Source organism: Syngnathus scovelli, chromosome 2 (assembly GCF_024217435.2).
Source record: "Syngnathus scovelli strain Florida chromosome 2, RoL_Ssco_1.2, whole genome shotgun sequence".
Lineage (NCBI taxonomy): Eukaryota > Metazoa > Chordata > Actinopteri > Syngnathiformes > Syngnathidae > Syngnathus > Syngnathus scovelli.
Window position 1 is genome coordinate 22,225,840 of NC_090848.1, and position 16,621 is coordinate 22,242,460.

Sequence of the window (16,621 nt, forward strand, 5' to 3'; positions counted from 1 at the left end):
GCGGCGACTGCGGGGAACCGAACCGCACTCTGGCGGCGACTGCGGGGACAGATCCGCACTCTGGCGGCGACTGCGGGGACAGATCCGCACTCTGGCGGCGACTGCGGGGACAGATCCGCACTCTGGCGGCGACTGCGGGGACAGATCCGCACTCTGGCGGCGACTGCGGGGACAGATCCGCACTCTGGCGGCGACTGCGGGGACAGATCCGCACTCTGGCGGCGACTGCGGGGACAGATCCGCACTCTGGCGGCGACTGCGGGGACAGATCCGCACTCTGGCGGCGACTGCGGGGACAGATCCGCACTCTGGCGGCGACTGCGGGGACAGATCCGCACTCTGGCGGCGACTGCGGGGACAGATCCGCACTCTGGCGGCGACTGCGGGGACAGATCCGCACTCTGGCGGCGACTGCGGGGACAGATCCGCACTCTGGCGGCGACTGCGGGGACAGATCCGCACTCTGGCGGCGACTGCGGGGACAGATCCGCACTCTGGCGGCGACTGCGGGGACAGATCCGCACTCTGGCGGTGACCTAGGGGACAGAGCCGCACTCGGGCGGTGACCTAGGGGACAGAGCCGCACTCGGGCGGTGACCTAGGGGACAGAGCCGCACTCGGGCGGTGACCTAGGGGACAGAGCCGGACTCGGGCGGTGACCTAGGGGACAGAGCCGCACTCGGGCGGTGACCTAGGGGACAGAGCCGCACTCTGGCGGTGACCTAGGGGACAGAGCCGCACTCTGGCGGTGACCTAGGGGAACAGAACCGCGCTCGGGCAGCGACTTGGGGAACACAACCGCACTGGGGCGGCGACTTGGGAAGTCTGTACCGCGATCGGCGGCCACTCACAAAGTCCGTACAGTGATCGGCGACATTCGGAAGGCGGGGCTCTGCGCGGCGGCAAGAGCCATCACGCGCCGCAGCAGTGGGAGTGGAGCCAGGGACGATCGCGGGTCCGACGCAGCTGGCTTGGATGTCTGGCGACGTTCGCGGGTCCTGCGACGCTGGGGTGGAGCCCGATGGCGGCCGTGAGTCTGATGACGCCGGGAGGCACTCCAACGGCGGCCGTGGGTCCGGCGTCGCGGCACCAGAGTCCGATGACGGTCGCAGAGGCGATGGTGCCAGGAGGAACTTCGATGGCGGCCGCGGGTCCGGCGTCGCGGGAGCGAAGTCCGATGACGCTCGCAGAGGCGATGGTGCCGGGAGGAACTCCGATGGCGGCCGCGGGTCCGGCGTCGCGGGAGCGAAGTCCGATGGCAGCTGCAAGCCCATGGCGCTGGAACAAGCTCGGACGACGATCGGGCGTCGCAGCGGGAGCTGGTGGTGGAGGGGGGTCCAAGCGCTGGTCGTTGTGATGGTCGGATCATTCTGTCACGGTCGGGTGGAGCATGGAGCAGGACGACCAAGTGCAGCTTGGACCAGGGTTTATTGAAGCAACTCAAAATACAGACTCGGTAAACTGACATGACTTAAACAATAACTTGACTGACTGACCGGGACGTGGAACAAGAAGACAGCAGGACATGACGGCACCAAGACAGGACGACAACACCGAACGACAGCAACCAAAACCAAAACCATAACCAATGACCAAAACCAATGATCCGACAGGGAGAGAGGGGCAGACAGGACTTTTATACAAGACAGGTAACGAGAGGCAGGTGGGAACAATCACACTAATCATGGGCACACAGGAGGGGAGGGGCGAGCACACAGACAGAAACCAAGACAACAGACACATAGTGGAGCAGTTGGGGACGAGACGTGACAAGATGTCCTTAATACCTTGGTATATAAATTATACTTTTAATTATATGAGGGATACAGAGTTAGTTAGCTTGTGTATGAATATATAAATAAAGCTGAATTTCCTTGCCGAATGTTTTGTATGGTAAAATTGTATTTACTTTACATCAAGCTAAAAGTTACTTGCGTAGAAAACACAAACTGTTGCACACAGCATTATACTGAAAGCACAGTCTCAGAATGCAACACGTCATCATTTTCATAGAAATTGTGTGCACCTAGACAGGCCAGTGAAACTGAAGATGAACTGATTATGCACTCAGCAGGTCAAATATGCTTTGATAAAGAAAAACAAACAAACTGGCAAATCTACAAGCACGAGGCCTCTTCTGTGCACAACCGAGATATGATCACGGAAGAACAAAAACACGAGGAGTTTTCTCCCCCAGCTCTGAGCGGGATTACATTTTCTGGAAGCAGCATTGGGCTTTGCCATTCTCCGTGGATGGTCTTCACCGGCTGCAGAGGGCATGGGAGACTGCGCCCTGCTTTCCTATTTACAGTGCGTGAGCAATGCGGGTAAAAGAGCGAGGGAGGCAAATCGGAGCAGATTACCGTGCCAATTTCTCTTGGAAGCAGAAGAGCTCTGGAATGGATAGATAAGGAAATTCCAAGCAAACCCCTGCCAGCCAAATATGTATCCAGTAGCCCCCCGCCAAAAAAAACACAAATACACCCTGAATAGTGATGGAGGAGGTTTCACCCTACAGGGTGGATGGGTATTTTTAACCCAGTTGGTGATAATTACCGTGTATTATTCAACGTGGTCTGTAATAAAAAGCAAAATCAGGACTAACACCGTCGGAGCTGTGTGACACAAAAATTCAAACCTTTGCAGGTTGTGGAAATACAGCAAAAATAGAAAGTATATGTAATATCCATCCATCCATCCATTTTCTGAACCGCTTAGTCCCCACGGGGGTCGCGGGCGTGCTGGAGCCTATCCCAGCCGTCATCGGGCAGTAGGCGGGGGACACCCTGAACTGGTTGCCAGCCAATCGCAGGGCACACAGAGACAGACAACCAATCACACTCACACTCACACCTAGGGACAATTTGGAGTCCTCAATCGGCCTACCAAGCATGTTTTTGGAATGTGGGAGGAAACCGGAGTGCCCGGAGAAAACCCACGCGGGCCCGGGGAGAACATGCAAACTCCACACAGGGAGGGCCGGAGGTGGAATCGAACCCGCACCCTCCTAACTGTGAGGCGGACGTGCTACCCAGTGCGCCACCGAGCCGCCCTGTATATGTAATAATGTAATTGAATTTCGATTAATTGCACAGGCCTATTTCGAATAAATAAATGTTTAAAAACAAAATGCTATAAATCTTTACAACAAGGTGAAAACACGTAAGAGAAATTCAGAACAGCACAACTACCAGCATGAGCATAAAATACTACCAGTGCATTGACTCTGATACCTTCCAAAGCTGACAGCATCACGACACAAATTCACTGTAACTTCCCCGGACTCGAAAACTAGCTGAGTAGCGATTCCTCCCAAGTCGGCTTTGCATCACATTCACATTTAAAAGTCAACTTCCTGCTGTGTCTCCTCCTACTTTTCGAAACTCCAGTCTGAGATGCTCACTAAGTCAAAAAAGAGCCACACAACCACCCGCACCATGTTGTCTTGCTCCTGCCGGCATTTGCACATACAAAGTACACACACATATGAAGCATGATAGCGCCATAAGTTAAAGCTGCTCAAATGGATTTGGGGCACAACGGTGAGAAGGGAGGAAGCGGTTTGGTTGGTCTTTGAGAATTTACATGACAGGGATGTCAAATTGTTATTAATTCACGATTCATGTAAATTTTATCAGCAAATAATTTTCCCATTAATTTATTCTCCTGTGAGAAGATTGATGACTTTCCTTCCACGTGTAGTTCAATCTTAGGTAAAGAGCACAGTGACTTTCTCAAAAAATCGAAAATGAGACTAGCATTTGTACGAATTGGAGGCTAAATACCAAACAAAATTTAATCTTTGATGTTATACTTTCAATGTTGAATCAAATATTTAATAAAAACTGTGCGGTGACAGTAAGAAGCGGGCTTGCTCACCTGCAGGTCTGGATCCTCCTCGTGCTGTAGGTGGGCTTCCTCTGCCGCCACTACAAGTCTCTGGTAAAGTGGAAGACAACGAGCCAGCGTTAAAGCAGAATATAATCGGCCAAGAAACTGAAAAATATGCAGATTATGTGTACGTGCAGCACCCAGATTAACCTTGATTGTTATGTGTACAGTAATGCGACCCTGTACCGGTCCGTTGAGGTAAAGAGAGAGCTGAGCCAAAAGGCAAAGCTCTCAATTTACCGGTCGATTTACGCTCCTACCCTCACCTATGGTCACGAGCTATGGGTCGTGACCGAAAGAACGAGATCCCGGATACAACCGGCCGAAATGAGTTTTCTCCGCAGGATGTCCGCGCTCTCCCTTAGAGATAGGGTGAGAAGCTCGGTCATCCGGGAGAGACTCGGAGTAGAGTCGCTACTCTTCCACGTTGAGAGGAGCCAGATGAGGTGGCTCGGGCATCTTATCAGGATGCCTCCTGGACGCCTCCCTGGGGAGGTGTTCCGGGCATGTCCCACCGTTAGAAGACCCCGGGGACGACCCAGGATGCACTGGAGAGACTATGTCTCTCAGCTGGCCTGGGGACGCCTTGGGATCCCTCGGGATGAGCTGGATGAAGTGGCTGGGGAGAGGGAAGTCTGGGAGTACCTCCTAAAGCTGCTGCCCCCGCGACCCGACCCCGGATAAGCGGAAGAAGATGGATGGATGGATGGTTATGTGTACAATAGCGGCAGAGTCAGGGATGCTGAGTATACAAAGTAATCAAAACTAAAAGTGACCTTGACCCCCACTCGCGGCAAACATTGTGGATCAAATACCACAGCAAGGCAGTATTTTCTATTCCTACCACAAGATGGGCAGTGTAAACATGTACTTTGACTTCATCTCTCTTTGCCATTTTGGATATCATTTAATGACATCTTAACAACGTACAAAAAGTCACTTTACAAATCTTCACAGCTGTTAGTGCTCGATCAATAGAAAAAGCCCTCAGGACAAGCATAAAGCTGGCAGCCATTTTGGCCATCTTGTGAAAAGAGGCTATTTTCCTAAATGGTTTGACAGCGGAGGTAATAGCAAAGTCAGAGTCAGTGGACCCCCATAAAAACAAGCTCAATCATCGCCGGGTGTTGTTTTACACGTCTCTCGCACTAGCATCAGCTACTGGTTGCTAATGTCTACTTATGGGCGACTGAGGGATTACACACATACACACACTGGCCTGGCTGTCCATGGATCACAGCTGGTGATTTGACTTTCATTCCATTTCCATTCAAATGACTTCATTGGTAAAGCTAGCGCAATCTTCACCTGTGCTAGTATGTCTGTTTGCTATTGCTCATCGGGTGATTTGGGATGCAAGCATGCTAAGTGAATTCTGGCCGATTTTTTTTTAACCACAGCAACCCACCTGGCTATTGAATATTGCTGCATTTTATGCTGCAGTTGGTCCCAAAAGGTTATTTATTAATTTCTGCATTCAGTCTGCTGTGCTTCTGACCATCTAAAACTTCCCCGTTTCTATTTTAAACTCTAAAATCACACACTAAACACCTGTGCAAAAGGACATGGAGGGGTAGCTTGTGCATCTGCCTGAGATCTAGAGAAGAATCGCTTTGGAACAAACAAAGACCAGGACAGTGGAGCGAGGAGAGGATGAGAATGGAATAAGAAAGTCGCTTTCTCAAAAGGTCTGAACACTTAACTTCACACTCCCAGCAAAATGTCAGGCGCCACGTGTGAAGTCGATGTCAAAACAAACACTTTTCAAGACGTTTGGAGGTTTGAGTGGCTGATAGATTGAACGTGTCTTATTGTGTTTTTCATTTTGGAACATTTTAATGCTTTTTTCAATTATTCTCTGTACTGTGGCCATTTTTTTTCTTGCAAATGTCACTATATGTATGCAACCAGTTTGACAGGAATTGTTGATAAAATACATACAAAATAAAATGTACAATGTTTTTTAAACCGAGAGAGTGAAATAATTTGCAAAGAAGGAGGAGGTTGGAAAAAACAGATGAGCAGTTGGTTCTCTAAGTGCTCTTCACTTCTGTGAATTTCATTCCCACTACATTAAAAGGACGAGCACTTCTGATGTGTTAGTCTTTAAGTGTGTGCTAACTTGTAGTGGGTGGACGGAGTTGTGTGTTGCGTGTCCCCGTGTATTACTGGTAGCGAGCAGACTTTGTGGTGTTTTTAAATTGCAGTCCTTACACATTGTATAATTTGCAAAATGTAAATGGGAGAAAGACTATCAGCAGTTATTTTAGCGAAGGCTCAATGGGGTGTCATCATCAAATATTTTCTGAATCTATTATTCTATCGATTAATGCAATAATCAGATAAAATTTTATTTGCAGTAAAAAGTATTAAAATATTTTTCCTGATTACTGATTATTAAACAATTTTATTATTGTTATTTAGTATTTATTTTGTTGTTCATCATATTTCATCTTCTTGTACTAATTCTCAACAGATAATAGGTGAGTATAGTTTTCTTTGAATGTATGTAATGTAGTGAATCTTTTTTTATTTCATTATTTTGTTCAGTGTTGTTTAGTGATTAAAAAACAACTGAGGAACAAATATCACACCAGTAGGATTGATGGTCATTGTTTCCCAAAGTAAAAATATCTTTTAGTTGACATAAGTGAAGACATGAAACATATTTCCCATTGCATCATTTTTATGTCACCCTTACCCGAAAACCAAGTAAATTCCTCTGACATGTTGCACTCATTTGGGCCTTTGATTATGTGACAACCTGCGATCACAATTTGTCTGATCAAGGCCTTTGATTGGACACACTTTTGAAATTCAAATGAGACCCCCGTTTCGAGCCGTCAACTTGATTGGCTCATTGTTTTCAAGACACGGATGCTCTGCCACCCCGAGAAAAACAAAAGCAAGTTAAGATGGATCAGGCTTGGTCCTCGAGGTCTTTTGCCTCAAATTTGATGTTTGGCTTACGAGCTGAGCTGCACTGGGGGTCAGCTCACATCAACTGGTCAATAGGACAGCAATTACCATTGCCAGCGATACAGGGGGAGAATTGCAGCCTCGACAAAACGGAAAAGGGCTCAGTGACACCTTGCTGTCTGTGCTTGGCTCATTGGTGCTGGCTCACAGCCACATGGACAAAACCACGGTGGTGAGCCAGTAATAAAGGGAACGAGAAAGGCAAACAGCAGGTCCTGCATTTCATCATTTGCCTTTCAAATTTCACAATACATTTTGACTCATGTTGATTTCTGTATTTTCCATGCATCGTGTTCATACATGAATGCATCTACTTTTGATTCTTCAAGAAAATTCCATTCATCTTGGGGGATTGGATTGGCTGTTAGCAAGGACCCACAGCCACATTCTGGGGTACTCCAATTCTCATCTGAGCAATGACAGTGACACCTGGAAGGGTGCAATTGGGAAGAATGGTAACTCCCCCAATCTGAACCAGAGTGGTACGTTATTGGACTTACGTTCTGATCACGGATGCTCCATAACAAACACAAAGGTGTCCCACTTGGGACCAGGACAGCCGAGGGCGCAGTTTTATGATCAGTTTTGAGGCCATGTCATTGGACTTGCATGTCTTGAGCACTCATGAAGAGAAGCGCAAAGCTGTCAACACCTGGTGGTGTGCTGGAAAATTTGAAAGATGTTTTGGGCCTGTCAGAAGAATTTGGTGGGTACTGACAGAACAAGCAGAATGTAGCTTTGGGCGTAGGAGGTGATGAGTCCAAGCACATTAATAGTCTGAATTTGCAAATGGACTACAGTTTATTTACAAACTGTATTCAAGTATTAGCCTGCAGGTGATGATACAATAGTTAAAAAAAAACATAAAAAATGTTCTTTGCCCCCGCTGCAATAATTGGAAACTTAAGTGCACGGAGAGCAAAATTGCATTTGAAGTAGTTGCGTGTGCTTTCATTTTTCACATATCGCCGCGCATTCCCAACTACAGAGGACCGACTGCCACAGTTAAAGCGATATCAGCAGGTGAGGACTCGGTGAAGAAAATGTGCCATTAACGGAGAAACAGAGCGAAAATTTGAAGGCTTTTGAAGTGCATAGTGAAAAGCTCAACTTCAAAGCAAGTTGCAACAGCTCCATTTTAACTTGAATGACACAGAACAGTCGCTGGTTCCTTCTAAGCATGCGTTTGCATAAATATATGAACAGTTGATTTGTATTCTACATAACTGTAACACAAAATCAAACCTCTTTGTTTGACCTAAAGAGACTTTAAAAGAAATATATTTACAGGTGCAGCTCTTGCTTCTCAGCAGGTGGCAGCGAGCGATAAAGAGTGGGAACTGACACAGACACTGGGAGATAAAACCACGATGACGGACAGGGCTGAGCGCCTGCACGGAAATTGAATCTCTGGAGTGCCGCATGCAAAAAAAAGGAAACAGCAGAGATGGGAGAGGTGGCTTGGCGAGAAAGAAGAGAGAGAGATGAAGCAGACAAAAGAGAGAGGGATTTTTGAGGACAGCTGCGAGTGTGCACGCTTGGCCTGACACGAGAGTTTGGCTAATATAGGCAGAGGGAAATTGGATTGAAAGTGAGATGAAGAGAGGGGACTTCCATTGTACGTTCCTGACTAATAAGTCAGCCAAAGGTGAAGAAATGAAAAAGGTGGCAATGAAGTGGAAAAATGATAGCTTCTGATAAGGAGTAAATTCTCCATCCATTTAGGTAACATAGCCTTCCATTCCCTTTTCTTCTATTCGTTTTTCGAGTCAATGTCCATAATGGTGCAAAATATCAAGACCACATATGAAAGTGGCCTAGGTTGGATTTAAAAAAAAAAAATTGAACTCCAGTGTAAACGTAGCCTTTGTTCTGGTTCCATATGAATAACCTAATCAATGTCCCTGTGTGAATCTTCTGACATGGATGGAACACGTACGTCACGTTCACAATCCCCTAAGATGAACAATTATGAGGCATTCTGCATTCAAGAAGAGGTCATGAGAGGAGCTATTATCCCACAAAGGCCTTATATCTTCGGGGCTTTAACGCACTCTCCGGGAGATGACACACAAAGAGACTCACAGTATATTAGTGAAGTCAATGCATCTTATCATTGAGTTCAAAGAAAATGATGCTTGTCACAAGGCACATTTATCTCCCAGTGTCAACAGACTCAAAATGCATGTCACTAATAAAAAAAGATAGTGAAAGCATTTGAAAATAATATTCATTCATTCATTCATCCATCTATTTATTTATTTATTTATTTATTTATTTATTTATTTATTTATTTATTTATTTATTTATTTATTTATTTATTTTCATCCACTTATCGGTCCTAATTTAAGGCCAGTTCGGAGAATTGCGACACTGGGCAGAAGATTTTGCTCCAGGAAGTATTGAAACTTGAAAGTTTCCTGGAACGTTGGACTGACTCCAGACAACTTCTGCTGAATGTATCTAGTAAGCCTCAAGTATCAGCAAGCCTTGTCTATATTCCACAGTAGATAAAGTGATATTTATTACTGTAATAAAGTACTGCCACTACTCCACAGAAAATGACATAAGATGAGTCCTGAAGGACCCATTAAGATACTGATGCTTGCTCAATGTACTTTTAGATCAATAAAGTAAAACAACCTTTACACTCTGTCACCTTCCGCCTGACACACTTGTAATTGTGCAAATGCCAGGATGTAACCGGACATAGTAGGGGTGGGATTAATTTACTGTATAATATAGCCATCATCTGCTCCAGTATGTGTCATACCTTCATTGCTTGGGCTTTCTTATGAAACATCTCCTCCATGTTCTCAGCTAGTTTCTTCACGAGACGCAGCCCATCAATCTCCTCCACACGCACGGCCCTGTCGAACTCCTTGTATTTCTGCAGGTGGAAGAAAATGGTGCACCATTAACACCATTAGGAGAACATTTGCAATGTCGTCACTGTTAATATTTTATTTATATCAGACAAATGAGCTAGATAATATGATTTATCACACAGTATTTTAATATGTTTTTAAGGAATGATGTATCATTTGAAACTTTTTTTGTGGGGGGGGGTAAGACAGGGAGTACCTAAAACTAAAACTGTATTTCTGTAGCGTTTGCGATATCCACTTTTAATTCTTCACCTTGATCTACAAGTACGCAAATGTACAAAACCAAGGAGCTTAAGCTATGACATTTGTGAGCCACCTTCACATTTTAGCAACCACACAGGAAGTGGCAGTGACACATGACTTCCCTCGCTCACTTCCACACGTGAAATCCTATTATCCCACTATAAATCCATTCACACATGTTTGCCATTAGTCGCACCTTAACTTGGGACACCGACATTAAGTCTGGTTAATTCCAACAACTATACCGACAGATCCCTGTCCCCATTATATAAGGAATACCTGATCACACACAAGCACACAGGTGATTTAAGCAAGGGAGTATAGTTTTTACGTTTTTCTAAAATTTGTGTAAAGCTCCTGGTAGAGATTTTTCGCTCTTGAGGGGATTATACGCGACATTACGGTCATATCATACGGTGTGCCCTCGCCTCTTCTGGGCACATGCTCTTAGCTGCTCCTGCACGGTACCAGACAAAAGAGCAAGGTGACGAGAGAGACAAGTTCATGGGAGGGAAGGAAATGGTCCAGCAGGTTTTGAGATTTAAGTAATTGGCTGAGAGGGAGCAGATTGTGCTCGTATGAATTTAGTAGGGCGGTGTAAGGCAGTACTATGGAAAGAGACAGTTAAGGCATTTAGACAGACGGACGGACAGAAAGACAGACAGACAGCTACATCAACCAATAGCATCAATATGCAGGCCTGAGAACAGACTATTAAATCAATTAAAGTTTCCTAAGTAGATAAGAATTTTAAAGCAATTACCGAGATTAGAGGAAAGTGAGTTGAATTCCTTAGGGCACTTTGCAACTTGCAGTATGATGGAAGGCGAATAAAACCCCCGTGTTTGTAAATGTTCATGTCAAAGGATTTCTGTCTTTATCGCTGTAGTATTGCCGCAAGGCATTCCCTCTTCAAAGGACAAAATAAAGGCTTTGAAAGGCACTGATGGTGATACCTGTCGAATTATGTTTTGCTGACTATAATTCCAATTCCTTCTAGTAAGATTCAAAAAGTGCACAAGTGAGAAAGCGTAAAAAGCTCTTCAAAATGGGCTGCTCTTTTTTCCATCACAAACACTTGTCCTATAAAATATATACATGTATTTTCAGACACATTGTGACTGGTGATTCAGCAGGCAAAATTGCGGCAGCTTCAACCTCATGAAATCATGGCAATAATCCCTTTTACCAGGTGACAACTGCAACACTTCACAACTGAGTGGGGGTGGGAGAGGGTGGGAGTGTGGGGAGCGAGGCTGGCAAGTCATGTTTTGGGGTTTCAGGTTTCTTCTTTAAGGTCCGGTTCAAAACAAAGCACTTGTTTTGTCTTTTTTTGTTACAATCATACCTACAATAACGTCATGTGAAGTCACATTAGTAACACCAATATAAAGTATTTTATATATTTTTTACAAGCCCGTAGTGTTATAATTTATTCAATCATCTATTTTACGATCCGCTTGTTCTCACTAGTGTTGCGTAAAATGAGTTTAATATTATTAGTCATTAAGTACACACATCTATACTTTGACTGCAGTATCTTGAGTTAAAATGAAGCATCTATTCATTTTGAGCAGTCAAACAAGATGTCCTGCTGAGGAGTGTGGCACAAAATGATATTGGGCCTCGGAAACACCGGTTGGACCAAAACAAAGCCATGTTTCTTTTCAATGCTTTATTGTCATTATTTGCAAAGGTTACAAGATAATTTAAGAAGCTCAAAACTTAGCGCTAACATATATATTTGTGGAGGAATGTTGGTTATGACATCAGCTAAGAGAAATTTAATGGTAGGAAGAAAAATGTAATTGTGGAGTTAATTGTATAATTAACCGGATAGCTCCAGGCAGCTAGCATAAATAGTCATTGGGAAGCCAGAAAACTACATTTAGTTGGCCACATTGCATAACTGTTGAAAACAAGTTTATATTGTATTATCTATACCAGAGTGTGGTCATGTTTTAATAGATTCAAAATCTGAACAAATTGAATTATATATAAATATAAAATATATTTATAATATAAATATTGTGTTGAAACTCACAGGCTGCATCTTCCAATAAGAAAGGACATGCTTTGGAATTTGAGATCTGTTCCCTCTCTTTTGTTCTATTCAATGTGGCGTGTTAGCGCATAGACAAGGCAGTTGCATCATATGCATCTGTGACAATGTGCATTAGCCTCTTGGGGTTTGATGATAAAGTGATTAATGGAGGGGAAAAAACTTCCAATAGCTGGCAGGAGGGGGGGGACATGAGATGATGATTAAGACCCAAAGGCATCTCTTGGTTCAGGTTGATTTGGTTTTGTCACATTTTTCCATGAATAATTGTGTCTGAGAGGGTGACCACAACTACACATCAACTGATGTTGTATTCCTATGAAAGTTGGTGGGCAAAAGCCTAGCCAGGGAAACCACTCCCGTATGACGGAAACTCTCCAAAATAGCAAATCATTGCTCTGCCCTCTTCCTTTCATAAGTTCCCACGTGCGCCAGGCGACAAATTGGTCCCTCAAAAGAAGAGCGCTGACCGGAGACGAAGTGGAACAATTAATTTCACGCTTGTCCAGGCTGCCTCAAAAGCAGGTTGGTCCGAGTTCGTATCTGCTGGCACAGAGATGGAGGATTGTGCAGAAATCCCTTACACGGGTAATCATATTTAACTTAACACACATTCTGAGAACGAGTGTTGTCACGGTACTAACTTTTTGACTTTGGTACTATACCTGCAATACCGGTACTGAAACAGTACCTCGACAAAAATCTAAAAATCAGCATTGAACCATACAATACAATACCAATACATTTTTATTTTTTATGTTTTCTTTTTTCTTTTATTTATTTACTTATTTTATATTTTTATTATTATTAATATTATTATTATTTTGATAAAACATTTTCTTCCAGGCCACAGGGACAGCAGGGTGTAATATTGAGGGTGTAATATTGAAGCCAAATAGGAAGTGTTCGATTGAAAACTCTGCCCCTCTTTTGTCCAAGACATGCAGCCGCAAATTTGATGACGCGTCTACAAAGTCGATCATCAAAATGTGGCCTTGGGTGTCTTGTTGTCACCAAATGGACATGTCGACACCCCAATGTTTAAACATCCAAGCAAGTCATGAAGCCTGAAAATAGCAATCTGAGTCTGACTCAAGTCAATTTATTTTACTCGTGTCCCTCATCTCTGATGACTTCCTAAATTTCAGGAGTAATCAGTCATTTCAAAATCCAAACACAGAGATTTATAGGTATAGTGTTTCATATTGACATTTCTGTTCTCTACCTAATTAAAACATGTTTGATCATTATTGTTCAAATCTTGATATAGATTCATATCATTTATTCATGTTAACATAAACAGTAATTAAAGGAATTTTGAGCACATGTGTAATTTCAGAAGCGTCTCATTGCAGCTTTTAGTTTCGAAAAGGTCGTTGAGTGGTGACCCCTGGACTATATGATGGATAAATCACATGTTAACATTAACAGCAGCAGCACACCTGAACAGAAACTACAATCCAGGCTGCTCAAACCTATATTGCTCTTTTTTTTTATAATTTCCCAAATATGCCCCAATATCCATTAGGCTGCAAAGTCACCCAGACCTCCTGTGTGTGTTACCGTCGATTTAAATGTCGCCTGAGGCTTATTGAGTGGAAGCGTAGAATAACAGCTGTAGACTAACATGAGCATGCACCGTTCGTGGAAGGCCTTGTAGCATGGCTGCTCAAAGGAGCTCGGAATGTTTCCCAGTGTGCATGGCGTCTGTTAGGTATGCACCATTGCCCGTAAGAGCCGAAGCCAAATTCTTGCTCTCTCTAATGGCTGCCATGTCTTCACATGCAATGAGATCATAATGGCTCCTCATCTCCTGATGGCTTTGGAAAGTTTATGTATGCGAGAAAAAAAAAAAAAAGGGGTGGGGGGGTGGGGGGTTAACTAAACCGATGAGGCTATCATTGTTATTACTTTGGACAAAACTAGTCGAGTGTCACTAATAATACCCATCAGCAATGTTACCAATAGAAAAAGAATGTCTAGATAATAAAACAAGCTTGTCTGGTAGAATTGTTTTCTCCCTCTTCTCTCAAATGGAGCTTCATCTTCCTGTCATTAAAGACTCAATAATTCTCTCATAAGATCTTCCCACAGTCAATATTACAGTCAACCACTTTATTACTCTAAGAGAGAAAAAAATGTCCGGTCCTTCACGGCCACTGTAGCACAAGTTCAGAATGTGTTGTTAATGTGAGACGCAAGTAAGTACGGGTGAAGGTCGTGAGCAGAAAAGAGCAGTTGTCCACTCATCTGGAAGCTCTCTCCGCTGCCGAGTGATGTGCAAAAGAGGCAGAGTGAAGCAGAGTCAAAATAAAAGCATTTGTGTCGATGTGCATGACAACGACGTAGCGGTTGACTTATTGTGACCCCCGTGAGAGTGACGCCATATTGTGCTGGCCCAGCACGATGACAGTTTAGCCAGGCCCCTGTGTGTACCTGTGCAATCCTGTCCCCAGATCCCCTTCCATGTATTCTTTAGTGCCAGAGCTGCACACAATCTATTATTAAAACAAAGTGATGGCGTGGGAAGAGGAGGCATTTTGAAAAGTAGTCAAATAATTGGACAATGCTAAACACTTCAAATCAAGGTAGCAGCCAGAGCAAAGTTTTCTCTTTCAAGTATTAAAGCGATATGTCACCTCTCTGGCTGGAAAGGAGCCCGAGCTGGTGTGCGAGGCAGAAAGATTCCGACTAGATATAGTCAGACTAGCAGTTTGGGTTCCGGTACAAGCCCTCTCGAGAGGGGCTGGACTCTCTACCACTCTGGAGTTGCCCACGGTGAGAGGCGTCGAGCAGGTGTGGGTATACTTATTGCCCCCCGGCTGGGCGCCTGCACATTGGGGTTCACCCCGGTGAACGAGAGGGTAGCATCCCTCCGCCTTCGGGTGGGGGGACGGGTCCTGACTGTTGTTTGTGTCTATGCACCAAACGGCAGCTCAGAGTACCCACCCTTCTTGGGGTCCCTGGAGGAAGTGCTGGAGAGCGCTCCTTCTGGGGACTCCATCGTTCTACTGGGTGACTTCAATGCTCACGTGGGCAATGACAGTGAGACCTGGAAGGGCGTGATTGGGAGGAACGGCCCCCCTGATCTGAACCCGAGCGGTGTTCTATTGTTGGACTTCTTCTTCTTTTCAATAATGAACACCATGTTCAAACATAAGGGTGTCCATGTGTGCACTTGGCACCAGGACACCCTAGGCCGCAGTTCGATGATCGACTTTGTAGTCGTGTCATCGGATGTTTTGGACACTCGGGTGAAGAGAGGGGCGGAGCTGTCAACTGATCACCACCTGGTGGTGGGTTGGCTCCGATGGTGGGGGAAGATGCCAGTCCGACCTGGCAGACCCAAACGTTCTGTGAGGGTCTGCTGGGAACGTCTGGCAGAATCTCCTGTCAGGAAGAGCTTCAACTCCCACCTCCAGCAGAGCTTTTCCCACGTCCCGGGGGAGGCGGGGAACATCGAGTCTGAGTGGACCATGTTCCGCGCCTCCATTGTTGAGGCGGCCGACCGGAGCTGTGGCCGTAAGGTCGTTGGTGCCTGTCGTGGCGGCAATCCCCGAACCCGCTGGTGGACACCGGCGGTAAGGGATGCCGTCAAGCTGAAGAAGGAGTCCTATCGGGCCGTTTTGGCCTGCGGGACTCCGGAGGCAGCTGACAGGTACCGGATGGCCAAGCGGAACGCGGCTTCGGCGGTTGCTGAGGCAAAAACCCGGGCGTGGGAGGAGTTCGGTGAGGCCATGGAGAATGACTTTCGGACGGCTTCGAGGAAATTCTGGTCCACCATCCGGCGTCTCAGGAGGGGGAAGCAGTGCAACGTCAACACTGTTTACAGTGGGGATGGCGTGCTGCTGACCTCGACTCGGGACGTCGTGAGTCGGTGGGGAGAATACTTCGAAGACCTCCTCAATTCCACCTACACGCCTTCCATTGAGGAAGCAGGGCCTGGAGACTCTGAGGCGGATTCTCCAATCTCTGGGGTCGAAGTCACTGAGGTAGTTAAAAAACTCTTCGGTGGCAAGGCCCCGGGGGTGGATGAGATCCGCCCGGAGCTCTTAAAGGCTCTGGATGTTGTGGGGCTGTCATGGCTGACACGCCTCTACAACGTTGCGTGGACATCGGGGACAGTGCCTCTGGATTGGCAGACTGGGGTGGTGGTTCCCCTCTTTAAGAAGGGGGACCGGAGGGTGTGTTCCAATTACAGGGGAATCACACTCCTCAGCCTCCCTGGTAAGGTCTATTCAGGGGTGCTGGAGAGGAGGGTCCGTCGGGAGGTCGAACCTCGGATTCAGGAGGAGCAGTGTGGCTTTCGTCCTGGCCGTGGAACAGTGGACCAGCTCTACACCCTCGGCAGGATCCTCGAGGGTGCATGGGAGTTCGCCCAACCAGTCCACATGTGTTTTGTGGACTTGGAGAAGGCGTTCGACCGTGTCCCTCGGGAGGTTCTGTGGAGGGTGCTTCGGAAGTACGGGGTGCCGAGCCAACTGATAAGGGCGGTTCGGTCCCTGTATCACCGATGCCAGAGTCTGGTCCGCATTTCTGGCAGTAAGTCGGATTCGTT

The 16,621-nt window shown here is 45.9% G+C and overlaps 1 protein-coding gene across 10 annotated transcripts in view; it reads right to left on the minus strand.

The window, feature by feature from the left end:
• Positions 1–16,621, minus strand: part of cacna2d3a (calcium channel, voltage-dependent, alpha 2/delta subunit 3a) — a 98,756-nt gene that overhangs the window by 68,841 nt on the left and 13,294 nt on the right. For all 10 annotated transcript variants that reach the window (XR_007488517.2, XR_007488518.2, XR_007488519.2 and 7 more), the window contains exons 3-4: positions 9,644–9,760; positions 3,880–3,939 (exon numbers count right to left, since the gene is read on the minus strand). Coding sequence is in view for 7 of the 10 variants with exons in the window: in XM_049754573.2 (XP_049610530.1) it covers positions 3,880–3,939; positions 9,644–9,760 (177 nt within the window). In the remaining 3 variants the exon portion in view is untranslated. The remainder of the gene's footprint in view (positions 1–3,879; positions 3,940–9,643; positions 9,761–16,621) is intronic.